The sequence below is a fragment of the Aethalodelphis obliquidens genome, unplaced genomic scaffold (assembly GCF_003676395.1).
Source record: "Aethalodelphis obliquidens isolate GAN/ISIS:26980383/991018 unplaced genomic scaffold, ASM367639v1 scaffold66, whole genome shotgun sequence".
Taxonomy (NCBI): Eukaryota; Metazoa; Chordata; class Mammalia; order Artiodactyla; family Delphinidae; genus Aethalodelphis; species Aethalodelphis obliquidens.
In genome coordinates this window covers 621,241-647,434 of record NW_020838010.1, presented here as the reverse complement: position 1 = coordinate 647,434, position 26,194 = coordinate 621,241, and the positions used below count along the sequence as shown (strand labels likewise).

Here is a 26,194-nt window from a genome sequence, read left to right as displayed (position 1 = left end):
AAGAATAAGTGATACATACCTTATATATATAACTTGACCAGTCTATGCTACCTACTGAAATTTTAGTGAAGCTTAAGATATACAGAAAAATTTGGCCTGTCGCTTTGGAAGATAGTCTTACTTTACAGGTTCTAGATATTGTAAAAATATTTTCATTTGACAGAAATACAGCAACTACCTCCAATATACTTGATTTTTAGCAAAGAAATTAAGACTATATGAGTTTCCATTTGAAACATAACATTAGGAAACTTTGATTAACAGAAAAAGTTTGGGTAGGACCCATTCTGAATTGCTTCAGTGATTTAATTTCCCATTGTTTTACTATGGAAACGCATGTGAGATATTTTTTCCATTGCAGCCATAATAAATATTTTATAAAAACTCTCAGGAACAATGATAATTTATAGGAAAGTGAAAAAATGTAAAGGTGATGGACCCCCTACTTTGAAATTGTATAAGTATTTACCTCTGGAGAATAAAAATATAGAGGTATGTGTTCTCCAAAACTAGGACACAAAACCAACAGATATCTTTTAATATTAATGGATACATTTTCTATAAAGTTACCATGGTGAAACATTCCAGTACTATATGGCCATGTCTGTTTCATAAGATCATGGAGCATGACTCCTCTCCTCTCACAGGAGTCAAGAGTAAGTTTAGTTTAGATTTGCGTTTCTCTAATGATTAGTGATGTTGAGCATCCTTTCATGTGTTTGTTGGAAATCTGTACATTTTCTTTGGAGAAATGTCTATTTAGGTCTTCTGCCCATTTTTGGATTAGGTTGTTTGTTTTTTTGTTATTGAGCTGCATGAGCTGCTTATAGATTTTGGAGATTAATCCTTTGTCAGTTGCTTCATTTGCAAATATTTTCTCCCATTCTGAGGGTTGTCTTTTGGTCTTGTTTATGGTTTCCTTTGCTGTGCAAAAGCTTTGAAGTTTCATTAGGTCCCATTTGTTTATTTTTGTTTTTATTTCCATTTCTCTAGGAGGTGGGTCAAAAAGGATCTTGCTGTGATTTATGTCATAGAGGGTTCTGCCTATGTTTTCCTCTAAGAGTTTGATAGTTTCTGGCCTTACATTTAGGTCTTTAATCCATTTTGAGCTATTTTTGTGTATGGTGTTAGGGAGTGATCTAATCTCATACTTTTACATGTACTGGTCTAGTTTTACCAGCACCACTTACTGAAGAGGCTGTCCTTTCTCCACTGTACTTTCCTGCCTCCTTTATCAAAAATAAGGTGACCATATGTGCGTGTGTTTACCTCTGGGCTTTCTATCCTGTTCCATTGATCTATCTTTCTGTTTTTGTGCCAGTACCATACTGTCTTGATGACTGTAGCTTTGTAGTATAGTCTGAAGTCTGGGAGCCTGATTCCTCCAGCTCCGTTTTTCGTTCTCAAGATTGCTTTGGCTATTCAGGGTCTTTTGTGTTTCCATACAAATTGTGAAATGTTTTGTTCTATTTCTGTGAAAAATGCCAGTGGTAGTTTGATAGGGATTGCATTGAATCGGTAGATTGCTTTGGGTAGTAGAGTCATTTTCACAATGTTGATTCTTCCAATCCAAGAACATGGTATAGCTCTCCATCTATTTGTATCATCTTTAATTTCTTTCATCAGTGTCTTATAATTTTCTGCATACAGGTCTTTTGTCTCCTTAGGTAGGTTTATCCCTAGATATTTTATTCTTTTTGTTGCAATGGTAAATGGGAGTGTTTTCTTGATTTCACTTTCAGATTTTTCATCATTAGTGTATAGGAATGCAAGAGATTTCTGTGCATTAATTTTGTATCCTGCTATTTTACCAAATTCATTCATTAGCTCTAGTAGTTTTCTAGTAGCATCTTTAGGATTCTCTATGTATAGTATCATGTCATCTGCAAACAGTGACAACTTTACTTCTTTTCCGATTTGGATTCCTTTTACTTCCTTTTCTTCTCTGATGGCTTCACAGGTGAATTCTATTATACATTTAGAGAAGAGCTAACACCTATCCTTCTCAAACTCTTCCAAAATATAGCAGAGGGAGGAACACTCCCAAACTCATTCTACGAGGCCACCATCACCCTGATAACAAAACCAGACAAGGATGTGACAAAGAAAGAAAACTACAGGCCAATATCACTGATGAACATAGATGCAAAAACCCTCAACAAAATCCTAGCAAAGAGTATCCAACAGCACATTAAAAGGATCATACACCATGATTAAGTGGGGTTTATTCCAGGAATGCAAGGATTCTTCAATATATGCAAATCAATCAACGTGATACACCGTATTAACAAATTGAAGGAGAAAAACCATATGATTATCTCAATAGATGCAGAGAAAGCTTTCGACAAAATTCAACACCCATTTATGATAAAAACCCTGCAGAAAGTAGGCATAGAGGGAACTTTCCTCAACATAATAAAGGCCATATATGACAAACCCACAGCCAACATTGTCCTCAATGGTGAAAAACTGAAAGCATTTCCACTACGATCAGGAACAAGACAAGGTTGCCCACTCTCACCACTCTTATTCAACACAGTTTTGGAAGTTTTAGCCACAGTAATGAATGGATTCTTGTCATCAACTGAAAAGCATTCTTAAGTCTCTCCTATCCTAAAAAAAAAATCCCTAAACCGGGCCTCCTCTTCAACAAACCATCTCCTCTCTCTCCTCCCTTTCACTGCTAAACTTTCTCAAAGAACAATCTATATTTGCTGCCTTCTCTTCCTCAATTCCTATCCACTTCTCAGCTTTCTGCAACCCAGTGTTGGCCCCTACCATGCCTCTGAAGCTGCTCTCTTCCAAAAATCACCAATGTCTTCTAAACTGATGAATCTAAAAATTTTCTTCTGCATCCTAATCCTGCTTTACTTTTCTACAGTGGGAGATACTGTTATAGCTTTCTCCATCTCTGCATATCCTTCTGAGTTCCTCTTCCTTTATCCATCCCTCAAATATTTGTGTTTTCTATGGTCAACCTGTGAATCTGCTTGCATAGGTTCAGAAGTTTCTGCCAGTTCTGGTTCAAGGATTCTGGACCATATAATTAAAATATTTGATTAAACCTCCTCAAAATGACATAATCAGAATGTAAAATTACTGATTTTGTTACCAAGTAATATGTATAAGATATCTTTCACCCTTATTTAATACCTGACCTTAAGCCCATCTCAAACACCCTGTCCCTCTCTCACCTCTCTGTCTTTCTCAATCTCTATCTGTGCATCTATCTATCTCTATCTCTCTCATTTTCGGGGACTTTTATTTTCAACTCTACTAATTTTGGTATTATTTAAAATTTTAAATATATATAAATTCCATCATCAGAAATATATTAAGTCTATACAATTAGATTAGCTTTTAAGGGAGGTATTCATCCCCCTACCATCGTTATGGAAAAATATTATGATATTAACTATAAATGTATCTATATTACTGAAAGAACTATAAGAAATTTAATTGAAGGTTTACTGTGCTGCCTGGAGCTGATAATAAGGAATTGTATTACAGCTGAAATATCCTTCTCCCTGACACACAGTCTGATAAATAACCAGTCAGGTAAGGTTAGCATAATCAGAAAGCCTACCATAAAAAGGTGTCCATCCTCCAGAATTTTAAATGGGAAAGAGAATCCACTCCATTTTCAAGCAGCCAAATCTATTTATTCATAAGAAGTAAATGAAAATGACTGTTTTAACCTTAACAGAGAAATCGGGATTTGAGAAGCATGCCATTAAAGAAAGAAGTGAATTCTTAGAGGACATGCAGACACTTTGCTCAGAATGATTGATAGCTCTTTCTGAGATGAATATGTGTGATAAAACATGTGACTCTTGGTTGTGTCTGCCAGATGGTGACTGACTCCTATGCCATCCCTGACTCTCACCCCGTTCCCAGTGAGGTTTAAAGATGGAGTAAGGCTCATATCCCAGTGAGGAGGTGACAATGAAAAATAAAAAGAGGCTTAATGGCTTGTTTTTAGTCACATTAACATGTCCCCTTATCAATATAGATCCATTATAGTAGGAGCACCAAAATATTATGTATCCATGGCAGCTCAAAAAGAGTATCAAGCCATCTGCAGGTTTGTCCCCGCTCCTAGAACAAATGATGGGCCATTTGGCAGAATATCAACAAACCTAGCCCCATTCATTTTTGGATTTTAGAGATAGTGTGCTGTTAAACACCCATGGGTGAAAATGGAAATCCACTGACCTACTTCCCCACTCACCCATCCCCATTTCTGCCACAAATAGTCCTATGGGGAAGCCAGGCTATCTGCTTACATATCTTTGATACCTAAAATTCCTTTTCCACTCTCCCCAACTGGCACCCAAGAGGTCAGGTACCTCAGTAATCCCTGTTTCTCAGGGGTAGGCAGGTTCCCATTCTTCCCACCTTGTTTCTAGGACAGCTTTTTGGCTTCTCCATCATCATTGTTTGCATTTCTTTTTTTTTTTTAATAAATTTATTTATTTTTTATTTTTGGCTGCGTTGGGTCTTCGTTGCTGCACGCGGGCTTTCTCTAGTTGGGGCGAGCGGGGGCTACTCTTCGCTGCGGTGCATGGGCTTCTCACTGTGGTGGCCCCTCTCGCTGCAGAGCACGGGCTCCAGATGTGTGGGCTTCAATAGTTGCGGCACACAGGCTCAGTAGCTGTGGCCCCTGGGCTCTAGAGCACAGGCTCAGTAGTTGTGGGGCGCGGGCCTAGTTGCTCCGCGGCATGTGGGATCTTCCCAGACCAGGGCTCGAACCCATGTCCCCTGCTTTGGCAGGCGGACTCTCAACCACTGTGCCACCAGGGAAGCCCATTGTTTGCATTTCTAAAGCCATGTCACAATTCCAACCTCATTTCATTGAGCCGATGTCTCTTAGTTTTCAATACCTAGCCTGGAACTTGAGTTAGAATTTACAATGTCTCTGTTAGAACTTTGTCTCTGATTGTTGACCCCGTCCCAAGGGCCATTTATTCTGTCCCTGGTTAGACCCATTTCTGCAAGTTTCCTAGTATCCCCCTCAACTCCTCCCCCTCTCCAAACATACACATGTTACTTAAAAACAGTTCTACTTCATTCCAAGCCTGATGAAAGCCAGCACTCTGTGGTATTATATTCTAACCCCTGCAGAGAGCAAACACCAACTCTGAAAATCAACATCTCTAGTCTCTGTCTTTGAATTCCATAGAGACTTGTATTTCTAACAGCCTGCTGGACACATCCAACAAGATTTTCTACAGGCACTTCAAACTCAATATTACCCGAACTTAATATTTTTCTTATAGAACTTTGTCTTCTTTCTCTTTTGCATTCCATACCTGATCCCTACAACACAAACAAAACCACCTTTGTTTACTCTCATTCCAAAAGTAATAGTAGTTGTAAAAAATATAGAAAATTCAGATGAGCAAATATGAATAAAAAACATCTCTAAGATTACCATCCAGATATAAACCACTTTACCTCCCCATATCTCGATTAATGCCATCACCATTCACCTAGTCACTCAAGCTAGAAATCTGACTCCTGTTTCTCCCTTACATATCACATTCAACCACTTTCTAAATCCTGTCGATACTACCGTGGATCCTTGAACAACACTGGGTTTGAACTGTGTGGGTCCACTTATATGTGTTTTGTTTTTCAATAAATACATACTACACATCTACAGTTGGTTGAATCCATGGATGCAGAACCACAGATGTGGAGGGCCAACCATAAAGTTAGAAGCAGATTTCTGACTGTGTGGAGGGTAGGTGCCCCTAACCCCTGCATTGTTTAAGGGTCAACTGTACCTCCAAAATGTTTACTGAAACCATTCTTTCCTCTCTATCTCCACTGCCATAGTCCAGGCTCTTACTTCTCTTACCTGAATTAGTGCAACTGTCTATCAACTGGTTTTCCTATCACCAGTCTCCCAAACTCACACTCATCTCTTACCATAATCTCCACCAACAACTAGAATTGCTCTGAAATACACATCTACTTGTTTAACTCACTTACTTTAAAACGTCGAGGAGCTCTAATGCCCACAAAATAAGTCCAAATTTCATGGTATCTTAGTCTGCTTGGGCTGCCATAACAAAATACTATAGACTGGAAAGTCTGAGAACGCCAGACATGCCAGCATGGTTGGCTTCTGGCGAGAGCTCTCTTTCTGGCTGCCTTTTCACCGTGCTCACATGGCAGGGATAGAAAGCAAGCAGGGCAAGCGCTCTGGTATCTCTTTGAATAAGGGCAGTAATATCATCATGAGGGCCCCACACATGTGACCTCATCTAAACCTAATTACCTCCCAAAGGCTCCATCTCTGAATACCATCACACTGGGAGTTAGGGCTTCAACATATGAATTGCCGGGGGGGGGGGCGGGGGACACGATTCAGTCCACAGCATATGGTATGATATTCAAAGACTTTTACAACTACCTCTAAGCTGGGTATTCTGTTTTATCTTTTATTACTCCACACCAGTGCATTCTGGGGCTCCAAGAACATCACATATAGTTCTCAAAACACATCATATACTTTCACAGCACTATGCCTTTGCTTATTCTGTTTACTCTGCTTAGACAGCTGTTCCACCCTGGCAAACTATTATGTTCCTCAAATGTCATCACATCCCACCTGTTTTGTGAAGTCTGCTTGGATTTCCTCTTTTTTGTACCCATATCACTTCTATCAAATTCAAACTGCCTGGATTCAAATCGTAGTTCTGCCAGAGTTTAAATGTGTGACCTTAAGCAAGTTATTTAACTTCCTTGTGCTTCAGTAACCTCATTTGTAAAATGGGGATAACAGCACTTATTTCATAGAGTTTTGGCGTGGGAATAATGAGTTACTATGTGCAAAGTTCCTAGAGAAATGCCTGGCACATAGTAAGCATTATATAAATTGTTTTCTGTTACTATATCATGTTAAGTGAAGACAATCAGGATAGAAACTTTTATTTATGGGCTGTAAATGTAGGGAAATGGCTCCACTATGGCATTCTGGCAACTGTGCACTATTCACATAGGCCACGTAAGCAAGGCTCAACTTCAGTCTGCCCTAGGTCTTGGCAGAACATCCTGTGATTCTCTTACAGCATGAGAAGATAGGCAGTCTTGTGAGGAGTTGCCTCAAGGCTGTTTCTTATCTGTCTTTCGACCTTGGAGGCTCCCTATCTTGCAGGAGGATGCCATGATGTTTCAATGAGGCATAGGATTTTCCACCTCCCTTCCCCTGGGTATAGAGGCAGGCTGTTAAACAGCTTAGCTGCAGTCTATAGTTGGCTCTTCAGCAAGAGTGCCCCACTACTTGTGTCACCTGTCATCTGGCTCCTGTAGTTCAATGTTGTCCTGTGGGGCAAAGGGACATGGGGAGCTGATACCATGCTGATCTTGCTTATGCCGTCTGTATAAGTAATAAACTATATCCTTTTGGACTTGTTTCCTTATCGGATGGATCTATGAAAATATGTGCTGCTGCTTATGGACTATTTGACCTCTTAACAGTTAAGCACCTGCAGAGAAGGAGAACCTTATATCTATTTTGTTCAACACTGTATGTCAAGTGTCTGGCCTGTAGTAAATGCTCAATAAGTATTTGTTGAATTTTAAAAATTACAGAAAACAATGATAAATATGTATTCAAGGATATGTATCAAATCCATTATAGTAGAAGTCTTGTGGGGAGGGATGGAGAGTATAGAAGATAAAAGAGAAAATATAATTGAAGATAAAATAAAATAAGACAGAGGCATTCTACTCATGAAGTTTAAGGAAAAACATGCATGTCACCTAGGAGGAAACGCCCTCTAGACTCTCTTATATCAGTGTAAGAGGCATTGTAAGCATGACCTTATTTTCCCTACTGTAATATAAGGAGGAAAGTCTAAATCAACACTTTCAAACTGTGTTACAAAGAGCCTCAGTTTTTCTCCTAGGAGCTGTCTCATAGATGATAGCACCCTTTTAACCAAGGCAGTAGTACGTGTTTTATATGTTAGGCTTTCTCACAGAATTCTGTTTGAAGAAAAGACTTGGCAGCTAAAAGCAAAACAAAACAAACCTGCAAACCACTGGCTTAGTTCTAGCTCTAAAATTAATGTACAGCATGATGACAATAGTTAATAATACTGTATTGAATATTGGGAAATTGCTAAGGGTAGATTTCAGGTGCTATCACCACACACACCCACACACACAAATGGTATGTGAAGAGATGATATGTTAATCAGCTTGACTGTAGTAATCATTTCACTATGTATATGTATATCAAATCAATATATTGTATACTTTAAATATATACAGTTTTTATTTAGAAAATAAAATGCCCAAATATAGATTAAGGCACGGGAAGCTTGGTAACTACAAACTCAGGAGTAGAGCAGCAGGCATAATTTGGATAATGGAACTCTCTGGGTTGGGGTTAGAAGGAAAAGATGGAAGGTTTGCTGAAGACATACATATTCTTAACTCAGAATTTTGTTTAGGATCAACACTTTGATTTAGGACTCATAAATCTTGCTTTCTTATTTGGAGTCTGGGGAGGGTAAAGGAAAGGCGGTTCTTGTAAGTTTTTAAACCCCAAATCAGTTCTTGTATTTAAACAGATTATTTGCGTTCCTATTACCTTCCTCAGCTTAAGCAGAGGGCTTCTTCTTAAAGTCTCTGGGTCAGATTGTTACATAGAGACCAGGTCCAGGACCCAAATAACATATTTAGCCAATTCTAAGGTGCAATTTTCCTCACATTTTTATGTTTCTGTTATTGGGATGAATCACACAATGTGCATATTTAATATAGTAGTATACCTATTTTTCCTATGTTACTAAACAAATGGCACATCTACAATTTGATGATGTCTTAGAGTTGAAAAAATGCCATATTATTAACAGGAATAATAAGCTTAAAAATTGTGCCAGAAATATCTGAGATGAGGTCATTAACCTCTGCAGTCGGAGTCTTCCCAGCAGGGTTAAGCAATGACAGTGGGTGTCATCATTAATATGCCTATAGGATAAAATTCAAGCGCAGATCTGTTTTCTTTTTTCTTTTTTGAGGGACAGCTTACCAGTACACCACTGTCCACAATTATTCTTTACTCTTGTTACACTCAATGCTTACCCAAATAGGTCATGCTATTTCATGCCTGGATACATTTCCATGTGCTCTTACCTCTGTTTGGAATGCCCTTCTTGGAATGCTGTCCACTGGAGAAATCCTATCCACCTGGTGTTGATCCCCTTCTGCCCTTTCTGCTTCATGTCACCACGTACCTGGTATATGCCTCTAAATATGTACTTGCCATAGTGAACTGCAATGACTTTTTAGGTGTCCATCTCATTACCTGTAAATTCCTTGAGGGTAATTGACTGTTTCTTATTTGTCTTTGTATCCCTAGTACTTAGGACAGTGTCTGGTATGTAGTAGTATTTAAAGATTGAATGTATGAAGAAAAAGAAAGAGGAAAAGAATGCTATACATGTGGTGAAGTGCCATGGCACCAACAAATGTTTCATCTGTTTCTGGCATTCAAAGGTGTCCATGTCTTATCCAAACCGTCTGAACTCCTGGCAAACTTAAAATTGTCAACACTGAATTTAATTGTTAATAATAAAATGGGTTCATTTATGTTAGTTTAGTCTCCCCAGTCAATTATAAGCTCATTAGAGGGAGGGATCAAGTCTTTTTCTGTACATACATGTTGAGTTTTAGATAAATTGTGTACTCCTACTCTGAGGTGTGATTTAGTTTCCAAGATTCTTCATTCAGCATACCTTTATTATTAATGCTGGGAGCAAGCTGCATGAGGGAAATGGAAAGGCTCACAACAGTTTTATTTATTTAGGGCCTAGAATTTCTTTAGAGTTTAGAGTAATCCGCAATACCAAACATCAAAAACATAATCCTACAGTCATTTAAGAGAGAGAAATTTGAATATTACTGGTAAAACCCTGGGAGCTAATTACTTCAAGATCACTTGAAACCTTAACTCATTAAGTTTGAAAAATCTCCTGAGGTCCTTAAAGACGCTATTCCTATTATGTTATGTGATCCAACTGAATGTCTTAGATTTTGCTAATAAGAGAAAGCCTGAAGTTTATGCAAAAGAGAGAATGCATTTACCTTTTGCTTCAGGAAAAATATTAAGCATCTCCTATGGGTACTTCAGTACTCTGTGTTGTAGAGTATTATAAGAGAGGGAGGGGAAAATACAGATGCACAGCCCCTGATCTCAAAAAATAAATTCCCAGCACCAAACACCAGAATTACTAGTGTATATTGCCAAAGTGAGTTGCATTCCACACTCTTGATTAGGCCCAGTAAGGAAGTCTTATTGATATTGTTGGTATCGCTACTGTTATTATACAGAAACAGTGGCTTGGCAAAGGATGCTCTTCAACATGCTGTAGTGTCATTCAGACAAGGGAGCCAAGTAACATTTTGGATGTCTTTTGAGAGGGTTAAGTCAGTAGTTCAGATCCAAAATTTAAGAAAAAAAAATCCCCTTTTATGTCCCCCAATGTAAGTTGAGTCATTAAAAGAAATACAGATATAAGAGATAAGACCGATTCAGGGAAGGAAATATTACTTTTTGATTGACTGTCACTCATCAGAAATTAATAACCAATCAGATGACATGTATGGGACAGAACTAGGATGAAAGAAAATTCAGTCCAGATTGGGCAGTTTTATTAGGACTAGAAGTAGTGCATTATGTCATATGATTCTGTTTATTTGTAAATCTTATCCACATGTGTAAACTTAGTTTATTTTGTACATGTTTGCCAATTTTAAACTGTCTATCCTATTATTCCCTTAGTACCTCAAACATAGCAACCACTATTTTTAAAGGGTTTACAGCCTTGCCTATGGTATTATGTATACAACAGTCAATTTAACTATAATGGTCAAATGGAAAATGGGGAAGAGGGGAGGGGCTTACCACTAGATCCTTACAACACGCAGTTGAAGGGTCCTTTCTGGTCAATCCTAGGAACATATCTTCAGTTCCCACCTTCTGTTTGAACACAATTTCATATCTGAAAAAAAAGCCAGCGATATAGAGACTCAAATGAAAGAGCAATTTCCTGTCACAGAGCAGAAAACTAGAAACTTATGAGGACATGCTATTACAAAAAATAAAAGGACAAAATAAATAAAGTGCTTGCAGTTTTTCAGGCATGTAGCAGAATATAAGGGAAGAAAAGTCTAGAAATTCAGTCAAAAATACCTAACACTGTCAGGATTTATGTTGTGTATACTGGTTTCTAAAAATAAAGCTTGACTATTTCAGAGCTATACAAATAAAATAGATTGAGGGAACTTCTAACAAGATTCTAATAAGAGTAAAAGCAGAAGAAAAAAGGAAGGTCCTTTCCTGGAAAACAATGGCTCAGAAGAATAGTGAGCCCATAATCCAGGGTTTGATGGATAGATGGAAGCATTCCTCTGTTAAATTTAAGCCTCAGAGTAGAGTTAGAAAATCCAGGTTTCGTACTCTTTCTGTCATTAACTGTGTGATCTTGGTCAAGTCACAAACTCATGTGCTCAGCTTCCGGATTTGTACAATTTATGGGAGGGGGTGGGTTTGAACTAAATGATCTCTATTGTGTTTTCTACCTCAAAAATTCTACAGTAGAAACACTGGTAGTGTAGTCAGCACCGGTACAACTATAGTGTTTAGAATTTAGTCCTACAGAATTCTTAGTTCAGTGAAAGGTTTTCCTGGTATTTCACCTCACACATGACAATTCATAAATCTTTCCTTGCCCCCAAATTTGGGACCCCAGGGATAGAGTGGTTTATAGAAACCCCCAGCCATAATGAACTATATCTTTTTATTTTTTAATTTTAATTTTATTTATTTATTTATTTTGGTCGCACTGCACAGCATGTGGGATCTTAGTTCCCTGATTGAACCCACACCCCCTGCACTGGAAGCACAGAACCTTAACCACTGGACCGCCAGGGAAGTCCCTACCCTATCTTTTTAGATGGAATGAAGTAAGTAAACATTTACAAATATTTGAAGGAAGATTTGGTATTTGACTAGATATAATGAATGAGAGGAAAGCATCAAAGATGATGCTGAGGTTACTCGCTTGGGTGACTGGGTGAACAGTGAAGCCACTAACTGTGATTGGGAATGTAGGTGGAGGGGAAATGGTGAGTTTGGTTTAGGGTGTGTGGAATGTGAGGTGCCTTGGGACATCCAGGCAAATGTATATAGTAGGCGGTTGGAAAATTGTATCTGGAGACATTGAACTTCTGACCACTTGCAAATAGGAATGCCCAAGGATGAAAGAGGGACTTCTCTGAGTTGGAATAGGGCTAACAGTAAATAGCTATTTGAGATAGGACACTTTTTTCTTAATAGACTGTAACAGCTACCAGGTATTCACAAAGGTGAAGCCAAGTTAAAACAAAACAGAAAGATATTGATCTATATGCCCAGGACTCCCACATGGATTTGCTCTAGCTACTGCTTTCCTCTCATTCATTATATCTAATCAAATACCAAATCTTCCTTCAAATATCTCTCAAATAAAGACCCTCATATTTCTCTCCAAGGCCAGTGACTTAGCTCAGGCCCTTATTATTTTTTATTTGGTAACTTGTGATTCTTCTTTTGTGATCTGCCTGTTCACCTTCTTTACCCATTTTCTTCTTTACCAATTGGGACAGTTCGAAATGTATTTGCATAACATAGAAAATAGAGATTAAAAAATCTTATAAAGCAATTTTCTTCATATCCTGACTGGAGTTCTTGTTCATTTAAAGCTTTGAGGGATGTTCTTTCTACAGAACATCAAACATCAGGATGAAAAATTAAAATTTTCTCAGATTTGGAGCTTGCCACATATGGATGTTTGACATTCATTAAACTATGTGACAAATGAATGACTTAAATCTTACCTTTCACAGGGATGTGTGGGCACTGTATAAACATAACCTGGGATTCACTCCCTTCATACTTAAGATGCAGACAGAAATGTTTTAAAATCCCCTTTTTTTATGAGGTTTACTTTTTTTTACATTGTTTATTTGAAAGCTGGACACTTTTTCTCTAGTTAATTATCTGCAGTCTCCCACTGCTTCTATTTTCAGAACTGACATAGAAGATAGAAGCATCGTTTTTTTTTTTTTAAGCATTGGACACAGTTTTACAGTCAGAATTAGAAAAGTTCTCAGATCATTTGCCATAGAAGTTTTCAAGACATCATAAAGCACACTATAATTTAATAAATATTGCCTTTGTTTTTCAAGCTATTCTAAATATTCAAACAAGATTTTATTTTAAAATACATATTTAAAGCTTAGTGTATTTAATCATTAATTTCAATTATGTATGTAAACACACTTTAATCCTTAACAGTATGAGTGATTTCACTTATTCGTACGAAAGGCTTTTTATGATAATTCTAAAATTCATATTTATAATTTCTACTAAAAGACTAGAAAGCAAGCCTTTAATCCTGCTTGCACAATATACTAAACATAATCCTAAAATAACTAGTAAATTAGTCCAGGTAACAGCTGATAATTGGTGGCAGAACATAGCCTTTTACTGAAATTGTGGAACACTGAGTAATTAAAAGCAAGTCTTTGACACAAAAACATGGCATAATAATTTAGTTTGTATGAATGCTTGTAATTTAATGGGCTGGTTTTACCCACTGTTACTTCCACATTATACAACTAAATGATATTAAATATAAATTGATAATGGAAATGACTACTTTTCACTTTTTGTTAGATAATAACTGAAAGAAAGGTATTATGTCTTAATATTTGTTTCTGCTCTAGAAGGAAAAAACTCATCAATTACACATGCCTTCTGTGTGTCACCATAGTTTTACCTTTTATGTGGTAGAAGTTACATTATGAATCTTGTCAAAAACAGACTGGTATCAGATGACACATCTAACTTAAACCCCAAAAAACATGTTCCTGGCTTCATTTGACTTACTCTGGTGTTTCTCTAATATCCCACACATCATGGTACTCTGCCCCTTCTGGAACCTCCTCCGGATTCCAGATGTGCTCACTATTTTCATCACTTGTTTGAGGGATGACTGTGAAGAAAGGGAAGATAAAGTTGAAGCTTTTGCCTGTTTTACCCCTTGAAATTTCTCCTGTTCTTCTTCACACTAAGTTTGGGATCACTGAAGTGAAATATTTTCTATTTGTAATCGCTAGCTTGGTTTTTGGTCAGAGAAGCTAAATTCGTAACAATTGACTTAAATTTTTAATCAACACACAGCCAATACACTGAAGAGTTGTAATAATAATTGTAGAAAATTTGGAAAACACATATAAGCAAAAAGAAGAAAATAAAATAATCTACATTCTAACCACCCAGAGATGATCAATGATAGCATTCTGGTGTACATCTTTCCAGTCTCTCTCTCTCTCTCTCTCTCTCTCTCTGTATATGTGCGTATATCTATATCTATATCTACAGAAATATATATACATATATGTGTATATACACATATAAAACATATAATATACAAATATTTAGTACATAAAATAACATATTGTGTATAAAATATATATTATATACAACATATATGCAAAGAAATATTACACATTTTTTCAGAAACAAATAGGATCATACGTAAAATATTTTTACATAAAAGAACAAATCAAACATGCAATCAATCTGATTTGGATAGAAATACTTTATCTTGCCTTGTGTTTTACTATTTAAAAGTCCCTTGATACCTTTTCCGTGCAAGCCTGACATAGTTCTTTAAAAATATTATCAGTGAAAGAAACTGAAAACAGTAGAGACAATGATCATTTTTAATCCATTATTTTCCTCATATAGACATGGGCTCTAAAGAAAATCTCTCTCATTTGTCCTTTATGTCAACTGAGCACATGCCTGGGGTTTCTACATGTCATATTTAAATGTTTGAAAGTAAATGGGGGCTCACACCAATGAGTACTTGCCAGAGCAGTTGCTGCCAGTGTCTTCGTCCCCACAGTGAGCCACAGCCACCCCCTGCCTCCTCAGGAGTCCCTCCAATAGTAGCAGTAAAGTTTAACCATTCAGAGGACCTTCAAGATGGCGGAGGAGTAAGACGTGGAGATCAACTTCCTCCCCACAAATACGTCAGAAATACATCTACATGTGGAACAACTCCTACAGAACACCTACTGAATGCTGGCAGAAGACATCAGACTTCCCAAAGGCAAAAAAATCCCCATGTACCTGGCTGTGTGGCTGAAAGGGTCTTGATGCTCCAGCTGGGTGTCAGGCCTGAGCCTCTGAGGTGGGAGAGCCAAGTTCTGGACCACCAGAGACCACCTGGCTCCACATAATATCAAACGGCGAGAGCTCTCCCAGAGATCTCCAACTCAACGCTAAGACACAGCTCCACTCAACGACCAGCAAGCTCCAGTGCTGGACACCCCATGCCAAACAACTAGCAAGACAGGAACACAACCCTGCCCATTAGCAGAGAGGCTGCCTAAAATCATAATAAGTTCACAGACACCCCAAAACACACCACCAGACGTGGTCCTGCCCACCAGAAAGACAAGATCCACCCTCATCCACCAGAACACAGGCCCCAGCCCCCTCCACCAGGAAGCCTAAACAACCCATTGAATCAACCTTAGACACTGGGGGCAGACACCGAAAACAATGGGAACTACGAACCTGCAGAATGTGAAAAGGAGACCCCAAACACGGTAAGTTAAGCAAAATGAGAAGACGAGAAATATGCAGCAGAGGAAAGAGCAAAATAAAAACCCACCAGACCAAAAAATGAAGAGGAAATAGGCAGTCTACCTGAAAAAGAATTCAGAGTAATGATAGTAAACATGATCCAAAATCTTGGAAATAGAATGGAGAAAATACAAGAAACATTTAACAAGGACCTAGAAGAACTAAAGAGCAAACAATGACGAACAACACAGTAAATGAAATTAAAAATTCTCTAGAAGGAACCAATAGCAGAATAACTGAGGCAGAAGAATGGATAAGTGACCTGGAAGATCAAATAGTGGAAATAACTACCACAGAGCAGAATAAAAAGGACACTACATAATGATCAAGGGATCAATCCAAGAAGAAGATATAACAATTGTGAATATTTATGCACCCAACATAGGAGCACATCAATACATAAGGCAAATACTAACAGCCATAAAAGGGGAAATCGACAGTAACACAATAATAGTAGGGAACTTTAACACCCCACTGTCACCAACGGACAGATCACCCAAAATGAAAATAAATAAGGAAACACAAACATTAAAAGACACATTAGACCAGATAGACTTAATTGATATTTATAGGACATTCCATCCAAAAACAACAGAATATACTTTCTTCTCAAGTGCTCATAGAACATTCTCCAGGATAGACCATATCTTGGGTCACAAATCAAGCCTTGGTATATTTAAGAAAACTGAAATCGTATCAAGTATCTTTTCCGACCACAACGCTATGAGACTAGATATCCATTACAGGAAAAATCTGTAAAAAATACAAACACATGAAGGCTAAACAATACACTACTAAATAACTAAGAGATTACTGAAGAAATCAAAAAGGAAATCAAAAAATACCTAGAAACAAACAATAATGAAAACACGACGGCCCAAAACCTATGGGACGCAGGAAAAGCAGCTCTAAGAGGGAAGTTTATACCAATACAACCCTAACTTAAGAAATAAGAAACATCTCAAATAAACAACCTAACCTTACACCTAAAGCAATTAGAGAAAGAAGAACAAAAAACCCCAAAGGTAGCAGAAGGAAAGAAATCATAAAGATCAGATCAGAAATAAATGAAAAAGAAATGAAGGAAACAATAGCAAAGATCAATAAAACTAGAAGCTGGTTCTTTGAGAAGATAAACAAAATTGATAAACCATTAGCCAGACTCATCAAGAAAAAAAGGGAGAAGACTCAAATCAACAGAATTAGAAATGAAAAAGGGGAAGTAACAACTGACCTGGCAGAAATTCAAAGGATCATGAGTGATTAATACAAGCAGCTCTATGCCAATAAAATGGACAACCTGGAAGAAATGGACAAATTCTTAGAAATGCACAACCTTCCGAGACTGAACCAGGAAGAAATAGAAAATATAAACAGACCAATCACAAGCACTGGAATTGAAACTGTGATTAAAAATCTTCCAACAAAAGCCCAGGACCAGATTGCTTCATGGGTGAATTCTATGAAACATTTAGAGAGAGCTAACACCTATCCTTCTCAAACTCTTCCAAAAATATAGCAGAGGGAGGAACAGTCCCAAACTCATTCTACGAGGTCACCATCACCCTGATACCAAAACCAGACAAATATGTCACAAAGAAAGAAAACTACAGGCCAATATCACTGATGAACATAGATGCAAAATCCTCAACAAAATACTAGCAAACAGAATCCAACAGCACATTAAAAGGATCATAAACCATGATCAAGTGGGGTTTATTCCAGGAATGCAAGGATTCTTCAATATATGCAAATCTGTCAATGTGATACACCATATTAACAAATTGAATGATAAAAACCATATGATCATCTCAATAGATGCAGAAAAAGCTTTTGACAAAATTCAACACTCATTCGTGATAAAACCTCTCCAGAAAGTAGGCATGGAGGAACTTACCTCAACATAATAAAGGCCATATATGACAAACCCACAGCCAACATCATTCTCAATGGTGAAAAACTGAAACCATTTCCACTAAGATCAGGAACAAGACAAGATTGTCCACTCTCACCACTCTTATTCAACAGAGTTTTGGAAGTTTTAGCCACAGCAATCAGAGAAGAAAAAGAAATAAAAGGAATCCAAATCGGAAAAGAAGAAGTAAAGCTGTCACTGCTTGCAGATGACATGATACTACACATAGAGAATCCTAAAGCTGCTACCAGAAAACTAGTAGAGCTAATCAATGAATTTGGTAGAGTAGCAGGATACAAAATTAATGCACAGAAATCTCTTGCATTCCTATACACTAATGATGAAAAATATGAAAGTGAAATTAAGGAAACACTCCCATTTACCATGGTAACAAGAAGAATAAAATACCTAGGAATAAACCTACCTAAGGACACAAAACTCCTGTATGCAGAAAACTATAAGACACTGATGAAAGAAATTAGAGATGATAGAAACAGATGGAGAGATATACCATGTTCTTGGATTGGAAGAATCAACATTGTGAAAATGACTATACTACCCAAAGCAATCTACAGATTCAGTGCAATCCCTGTCAAACTACCAAAGGCCTTTTTCACAGAACTAGAACAAAAAATTTCACAATTTGTATGGAAACACAAAAGACCACGAATAGCCAAAGCAATCTTGAGAAAGAAGAATGGAGTTGGAGGAATCAGGCTCCCTGACTTTAGACTATACTACTAAGCTACAGTAATCAAGACAGTATGGTACTGGCACAAAAACAAAGCACAAAACCAGTATGGTACTGGCACAAAGAAATATAGATCAATGGAACAACATAGAAAGCCCAGAGATAAACCCATGCACATATGGGCACTTTATCTTGATAAAGGAGGCAAGAATATACAACGAAGAAAAGACAGCCTTTCAATAAGTGGTGCTGGGAAAACTGGACAGCCACATGTAAAAGAATGAAACTAGAACACTCTCTAACACCATACACAAAAATAAACTCAAAATGGATTAAAGACCTAAATGTAAGGCCAGACACTATAAAACTTAGAGGAAAACATAGGCAGAACACTCTATGACATAAATCACAGCAATATCCTTTTTGACCCACCTCCTAGAGAAATGGAAATAAAAACAAAAAAAACAAATGGGACCTAATGAAACTTCAAAGCTTTAGCACAGCAAAGGAAACCATAAACAAGACGAAAAGACAAACCCTCAGAATGGGAGAAAATATTTGCAAATGAAGCAACTGACAAAGGACTAATCTCCAAAATCTATAAGCAGCTCATGCAGCTCAACATCAAAAAAAAAAACAAACAGCCCAATCCAAAAATCGGCAGAAGACCTAAATAGACATTTCTCCAAAGAAGATATACAGATTTCCAATGAACACATGAAAGGATGCTAAACATCACTAATCATTAGAGAAATGCGAATCTAAACTACAGTGAGGTATCACCTCACACCAGTCAGAATGGCCATCATCAAAAAATCTACAAACAATAAATGCTGGAGAGGATGTGGAGAAAAGGGAACCCTCTTGCACTCTTTGTGGGAATGTAAATTGATACAGCCACTATGGAGAAGGGTACGGAGGTTCCTTAAAAAACTAAAAATAGAACTGCCATATGACCCAGCAATCCCAATACTGGGCATATACCCTGAGAAAACCATAATTCAAAAAGAGTCATGTGCCACAATGTTCATTGCAGCTCTATTTACAATAGCCAGGAGATGAAAGCAACCTAAATGTCCATTGACAGTTGAATGGATAAAGAAGATGTGGCCCATATATACAATGGAATATTACTCAGCCATAAAAAGAAATGAAATTAGAGTTATTTGTAGTGAGGTGGATGGACCTAGAGTCTGTCCTAAAGAGTGAAGTAAGTCAGAAAGAGAAAAACAAATACTGTATACTCACACATATATATGGAATCTAAAAAAAAAAAGGGGGTCTGAAGAACCTAGGGGCAGAACAGGAATAAAGACGCAAACATAGAGAATGGACTTGAGGACACAGGGAGAGGGAAGGGTAAGCTGGGACGAAGTGAGAGAGTGGCATGGACATATATACACTACCAAATGTAAAATAGATAGCTAGTGGGAAGCAGCCGCATAGCACAGGGAGATCAGCTCGGTGCTTTGTGACCACCTAGAGGGGTGGGATAGGGAGGGTGGGAGGGAGGGAGATGCAAGAGGGAGGAGATATGGGGATATATGTATAGGTATAGCTGATTCACTTTGTTATACAGCAGAAACTGACACAACATTGTAAAGCAATTATACTCTAATAAAGATGTTAAAAAAAAAAAGAGAAAGTAAATAGGCATGCTAAATCCCAGCTTGCATTTGTTCCAACTGTTGCGGCAGCAAATGGAGACCCACATTAGGTGCAGAACATTATTTTGATTACTGTTAAGCATTCCCAGAAATGCACCTGATTGTCAGGTTTTCAATTCTTCCAGTTCATTTGAAATGATCTGCTTCCATCTAGCATGGGCTTTGTAAAGCATAATTACAGATTTATATATAATGTTTTACATATGACTCATTGTTCTTAGAATTTAGAGATTATTAGACCTACATTATCAGAAATACAGGCAGCACAGAAATACATCCAAATTTGAACTAGTCTTCTGTGAAATGAATATCTCTTGAATAAGGCAAATAGGCTCTTGAGTATGTAGAATAACTGAAATTTTAAAATTGTCCACTCAGACCTCATTTTAGTCATTATTAAACATTTTTCCAGACAAAATCTTTTACAATTACCTAAATTGATGAGAGTACTTCATTTCCTCTCCCTGTCCACCCTTTGGTAACTGTGATCACGACCAACAGAATTACAGATTTCTACATTTTTAAAGATGTGCAAAATGTTCAACTCTGTGAAAATGTATAGGCCAAAATGCTGGGAAAACACCCAAAAAATATTTATTCTAGTTTACCGGACCCGTGACTTTATAAGTCACCCCATGGGCTTTAATTTATAAGCTTTTCAACTTAAGATAAAATTGTGTAGTTATTTGTTTCATTGTGTTCTCCAAAGGACTATTAGCTCAATGGGGGCAGGGAACCTTTCTATTTTGATCTCCATTGTAGTCTCAGAGATGATCATACTACCTGGTACATAATTAGCTCTCAACAAATATTTATTGAATGAATTAATGAATTCTGTGAAATTGCCAGAATATAGCAGCACAGAACGTGAAGAAGTTAAATATCGTGGTAACTAGACCCTAAATACTAAAAAAGTTATCTAACCACATGTGACTGTCCTGGTTTTCCATCTCAGGAAATATGCCAAAAAATGTGAAGAACTCAAGGCAAATTAATTTCCATTACCAGAAAAACAACTTACCTGCAACACTAGAGTAAAAACAATATCTTTATATGTAAATAGTTGTTCATCGTTCTCACAATTATTTGAGTTCAGCTTTGATAAGTGCTAGTGTTAGTATTACTCTCCCTATCATTTTGCTCCCAAAGAAAAGATTATACTGATTATATTGATCTATATGCTTTATTAAATAACTTACCTTTAAGCGCTTCTGGTTTTGGTGGTCCAATATCCCCAGGACCCATTTCAGATGAACTATTTGACTGGAGGAGAGGAAAAAAAGTCCAACATTCTGTAATTACTACTTGTATAACTTGCACGACCAGTGATACTTTAAATTTGATAAGCTTTCCGTCTACAGTTTCATTAAGCTTCCCAGTTTCATTACCCATTGCTATTATATAACCAAGAGACAGATGTCAAGTATTATTTTGAATGTGTTTTCCTCGTCCTTTCAAAAAGTATTTGGTTTAATAGACCCCAAGGCAGAATTGATCTTTGATCAGACTAAATCCCCAGTTCCAGCCCAGTGAATCATGTATTCTTGGGGCTAGGGGAATGAGCCACATTCAACTCTTTGAAGGTTAGAACCAAGTGTTAGAATAAGAGCATCGACCCCTTTGGGTTTTGGCAGTTGTCTGGTCATAGTTAGATGGGGGACAGAAGTATGGGAAAGTTTTATAGAAATAAAAACAAACCACTAAATAGAGTCTAAGTATTTAGACATCAAACAACTCATTCAAAAGTCTTGATAATAGGGCTTCCCTGGTGGCGCAGTGGTTGACAGTCCGCCTGCCGATGCAGGGGACACGGGTTCGTGTCCCGGTCCGGTAAGATCTCACATGCCGCGTAGCGGCTAGGCCCGTGAGCCATGGCCACTGAGCCTGCACGTCCGGAGCCTGTGCTCCGCAATGGGAGAGGCCACAACAGTGAGAGGCCCACGTACCGCAAAAAGTCTTGATAATAGCTTTTACTTGTTTCCACTGTGGATATGAAATACTTCTTTGTCCCATCACCTCATGACACTGAACTAGTGGATTTAAACAGCAATGCCAGATTAATAGTGTCAAATACATGCTGAACCACTTCAGTCTTCATGCAAGTTCAGGTTTATTTTGCCATCTTCTGTACGAGCAGACATACCCCCTGTATGGGACAGGAACAGCAGACATACTGCCCCTGTCTCACCAGTAGAAGAACAGTTTTCTTTTTTCAGCTAAGCATAACACACATTACACCATCAGTATAGCGGCTACCACCTTATTGGTCCCTGTCAGGAGTTCTTCGCTACTTCAAGAAATCCCAATTTTTTTTTTTACTAATTGTTCTTGCTGATGTCAGACTCTGCAGCTCCAATTCACTCCATTGCTGGCAGTCAAAACTTCTTATTGCGTGGTCCTGGCAAACTAGTACCTCCAAGTCTCCTTTTCCAGGCTCCTGCCCTTATCTCCCAAGACTTCAGACAGGTACACAAGTTATAATGTCCTGTTTGGGCAAGAGGAATAGGGTCTGTCCTTGAAAGCTGGTGGAAAAGCTCAACTGTGTCTTTTTTATGCTAAATTATTCCAACAGCTATAAATTATAAATTAATCTGTAACATTTCAAAGGTTTCTGAGACAGTAACTATTGCTTTCCAAAAGGTGCTTCAAAAGTGCTATGTCTGCTGTTAAGGTGTTACAGGCATTTTTATGTGAAAATCCCAAGACAATATTCTGTACATTTTTTTCTTTTAAATCACTAAAGTCATGTAAACTTGCAGTGCTTTTCTTAAGTTATTAATCATGAGAATATTAATACTACTAATAGTCAACCAGGGTAAAGCATTTTTTGGAACCTGAGGGCCTCTTGTTTTGTTGAGTGCTTCCTTCCTCAGCAAATTAAAATCCATAGAAATAAAAACTTGAACATTCCTGACAAAAATTGGTATGCTCTCCATGGACAGTGATGATTGGATCAGTATATCAGAACAGAGGAGGAGTTTCAGTTTATTAACTTAATGAAAATAAATGATTAAAAATAAAATTTTCAAGTGAAAAGATGGATCAGGATAATAAAAACATTAAAAACCATCTGGCAATTGTTTCTATAAGAATATCATTTCAGCCTCTACCATGAATCTACATCCAATTATCCGAGCAATTTATCATTGCAATTCATGCCACTTTGCAATATGTAAGAGAGTTAGAACATCCTTGTTACGTTGTCTGTGCAGAGCGGTAAACCTTATTTCCCAAGGTCTTAAGATCCCCTCGTGAGACAACAGACATACTCTCTTCCCAATCTCCTATATTCTTAACAATTCTTGGTGGGGATAGTGTAAATAAACCAATGTGTATGCAACAGTTCTAAATGCTGTTTTCAGTGAGTGTATTTTCAAAAACACATCGCTCTTGTAATCGTTCTACAGTTCCCAAGATTAATACATGTTAAAAAATGAAAAGCCGTTTCTCTCCTGGAAAATTTAATAGTTCATTAGAAACATTAATTTTTCTCACACTGTTCTGATACCCCAATTCTATATCCTCTAATGATATCTGTACTGTGGTGGCTGAATGACAAATTATCTCGAAATTGCTTATAACCCAGATACACAGAATCATACATTATTATAGTAATTTTCCTCTATATATTGTACAATTTGGTAAAATGATTCTAGTCTCTCTATTCTCATAAGCACTCATCTTTCCCCTGGAAACATCTCTAGATGCAAATAAACATCTCCATACATAAATGCCAAAGGAAACAGGCTTTGTAACCAGGGAAAATTCTTATCTCTGAATCTGTTCTAGTTACAAGTTCCACTTCCCTTTATTCCACATCGCTGTTTCTCTATATGAAATACTTTTATCTATATGACATAACTTTACCTTTTCTATACTTTTTCTATATGACATAACTTTACCTTTCCCAGGATTTATCATTCTATTTCAGCTAAGGTAGCAAAAACGAGTTTGCCTTCCCAAACTTATTGATATTGCACTTAACTTTTTCTTCTGTGTCCTATTTGTTGTATATATTCAATGCTGTTACTAATGGCCTGCTTTTTCTTTCCTTCTTTGGCCTCTACTAAGAATTTTCCCTGACTAAAACTTCTTGGTTCCTAATCCTGGCTCCAAGCTGACTCAGTTCCCCTCCTCTACAAATTTTATTTCCATTGCATGTCTTACTTGATTCTGCCCTGTTCCACATAACTTCTTCCTGGGGGGTGGAAGCTCAATCCAGTGTCAATCTGGTTGACACTGGATTGGCTGCCTATTTAGATTATACTACTTGTTTTCCCACACCATGGCAAAAAAGAATTTGGGGAGGAGAAAATTGATATGTATGTTCATGGGAGATGGTTTATTCATGGTAAACTGGTCATGATAACAAAGAACATTAAAATAGTTTAAAGCAAATTGATATATTCTGCTATAGTACGAGACTTTTTAAAATAAATTTATTTATTTTATTTATTTATTTTTGGCTGCCTTGGGTTTTCATTGCTGTGCGAGGGCTTTCTCTAGCTGCAGGGAGTGGGGGCTACTCTTCGTTGCGGTGAGCGGGCTTCTCACTGCGGTGGCTTCTCTTGTTGCAGAGCACAGGCTCTAGAGCGCAGGCTCAGTAGTTGTGGCACGCGGGCTTATTTGCTCTGCGGCATATAGGATCGTCCCGGACCAGGGCTCAAACCCCGGTCCCCTGCATTGAGAGGCGGATTCCTAACCACTGCGCCACCAGGGAAGCACCTATAGTATGAAACTTCTGCCGCAAATTTTGTTTGCCTTCACATAGGCAGTCTGATAGCCAAGGTTTGCTAATATCTAAGGAGGAGGAGAATGGAGAGCAGGGGGTTACATGGAAGTATTTTGAGTATTCTGAGCATACTAGCAGTGACTGTGGAATGGCCAAAGGTCAATTCATGCAACTCTCCTACCCAAAATGAAGCCCATCTTGCTGCTGCAAGCCTCCCTGAGGTTCCCTGTCCTGACCCCAAATGCTATTCAACTAATTAGATTCCACAGCTCTATCTGAGCATGTAGCAGGAAGCCAATTTTAATAGGCTGAAGCTAGTTTGTCCCCTTATTTGGCTCAAAATATTTTCTGTTCTGCTTTCATGTGTAGACAAATTTTTAAAAATTAAGGGTTTTGGGGGCCTAATTAATATTGTCTAATTAAAATTATTTGTTTTATAGAAATATTGTCTAGGCTTAAAAATCCTAGCTATCACTCTTTGTAATGGTTGTCAAGCATTCTTTGGCCATAAATATAAATGACAAACATTTTGAAATGTGGCTATTGCTACCATAGTTACAGAACTATTTTCCTATTCAGTGTTCAGGTAGTTTAGAAAAAATATAATTATGTTTGCTAGAAATGTACTAGAGGTTATACTCTCATGCATAATCAGTCCTGCAACCTCCTGTGAATGTATTAGATGACAGAGCCCTGCTCCCACAGCAAGGTTGGAACAAGTTGTTCAAATACAGTTTCACAACTTAGTGTGATCAGAACTAATTCATCTGTAAGTATACAACCACCTGTCCGGACTCAAAGTCATCCTCTTCCGGATAAAGCAGCTTAGAGAGAGCTTGAAGAGCTGAAGCTGAGGAAATGGTTTCCATTTCCATATGTTCGGATTCCATATTTTCAGATTCCATATTCTGAGGAAGAAGATAATAGAAAGAGGTATTTTAGTCTTCTATTTTATTTAAGACATGAAGATTTTTCTAAATTGTCATATCTCCCTCCTTTCCCTGGGTCACTCCATTATCTCTTATTCCTCCTTGAAAATCCTTGTAAACTCCTTCAAATATATGTATTTTGCTGACTCACAGACCTGGGGCAGCAAGTAAACGCAAGTATACAGCTTGCTTTATTAAAACTTCGTGCTCAATCTAACAAGCATTTCTTGAGCACCTACATAGTGGTTCTCAGATTTTAGTGTGTTTAAAGGTCACTTGGGGATTTAGTTAAAAATGCACATCCTTAAACTTTACCCCAAGAGAAAGGGTTTGTCAGTGTCATGTAGAATGTACATTATTATTTGGAAACATACTTTTGTAGACTACCTTTTTATCTGTCTAATATATGCTGTCTAGCTTGTATATTCCTATTTAGTGAACTGAAAAGGATGTTTGTTGGGGGGAATATCTCAAGGAACTTTACTCATTTCACACTTTTGCCTCAGGCAGGCCGGTATCTTCTGCTTTATTTAAAATTT

At 37.6% G+C, this 26,194-nt stretch overlaps 1 protein-coding gene across 1 annotated transcript in view; it reads right to left on the bottom strand.

The window, feature by feature from the left end:
• The window catches only part of DNAAF6 (dynein axonemal assembly factor 6), a gene marked incomplete at its 5' end in the record, with an annotated part of 34,134 nt that extends 8,491 nt beyond the window's left edge, over positions 1-25,643 (bottom strand). The window contains 4 exons of the mRNA XM_027089527.1: positions 10,925-11,021; positions 13,952-14,057; positions 21,194-21,257; positions 25,512-25,643. Coding sequence (XP_026945328.1) covers positions 10,925-11,021; positions 13,952-14,057; positions 21,194-21,257; positions 25,512-25,643 — 399 coding nt within the window. The remainder of the gene's footprint in view (positions 1-10,924; positions 11,022-13,951; positions 14,058-21,193; positions 21,258-25,511) is intronic.
• Positions 25,644-26,194: the final 551 nt, after the last annotated feature.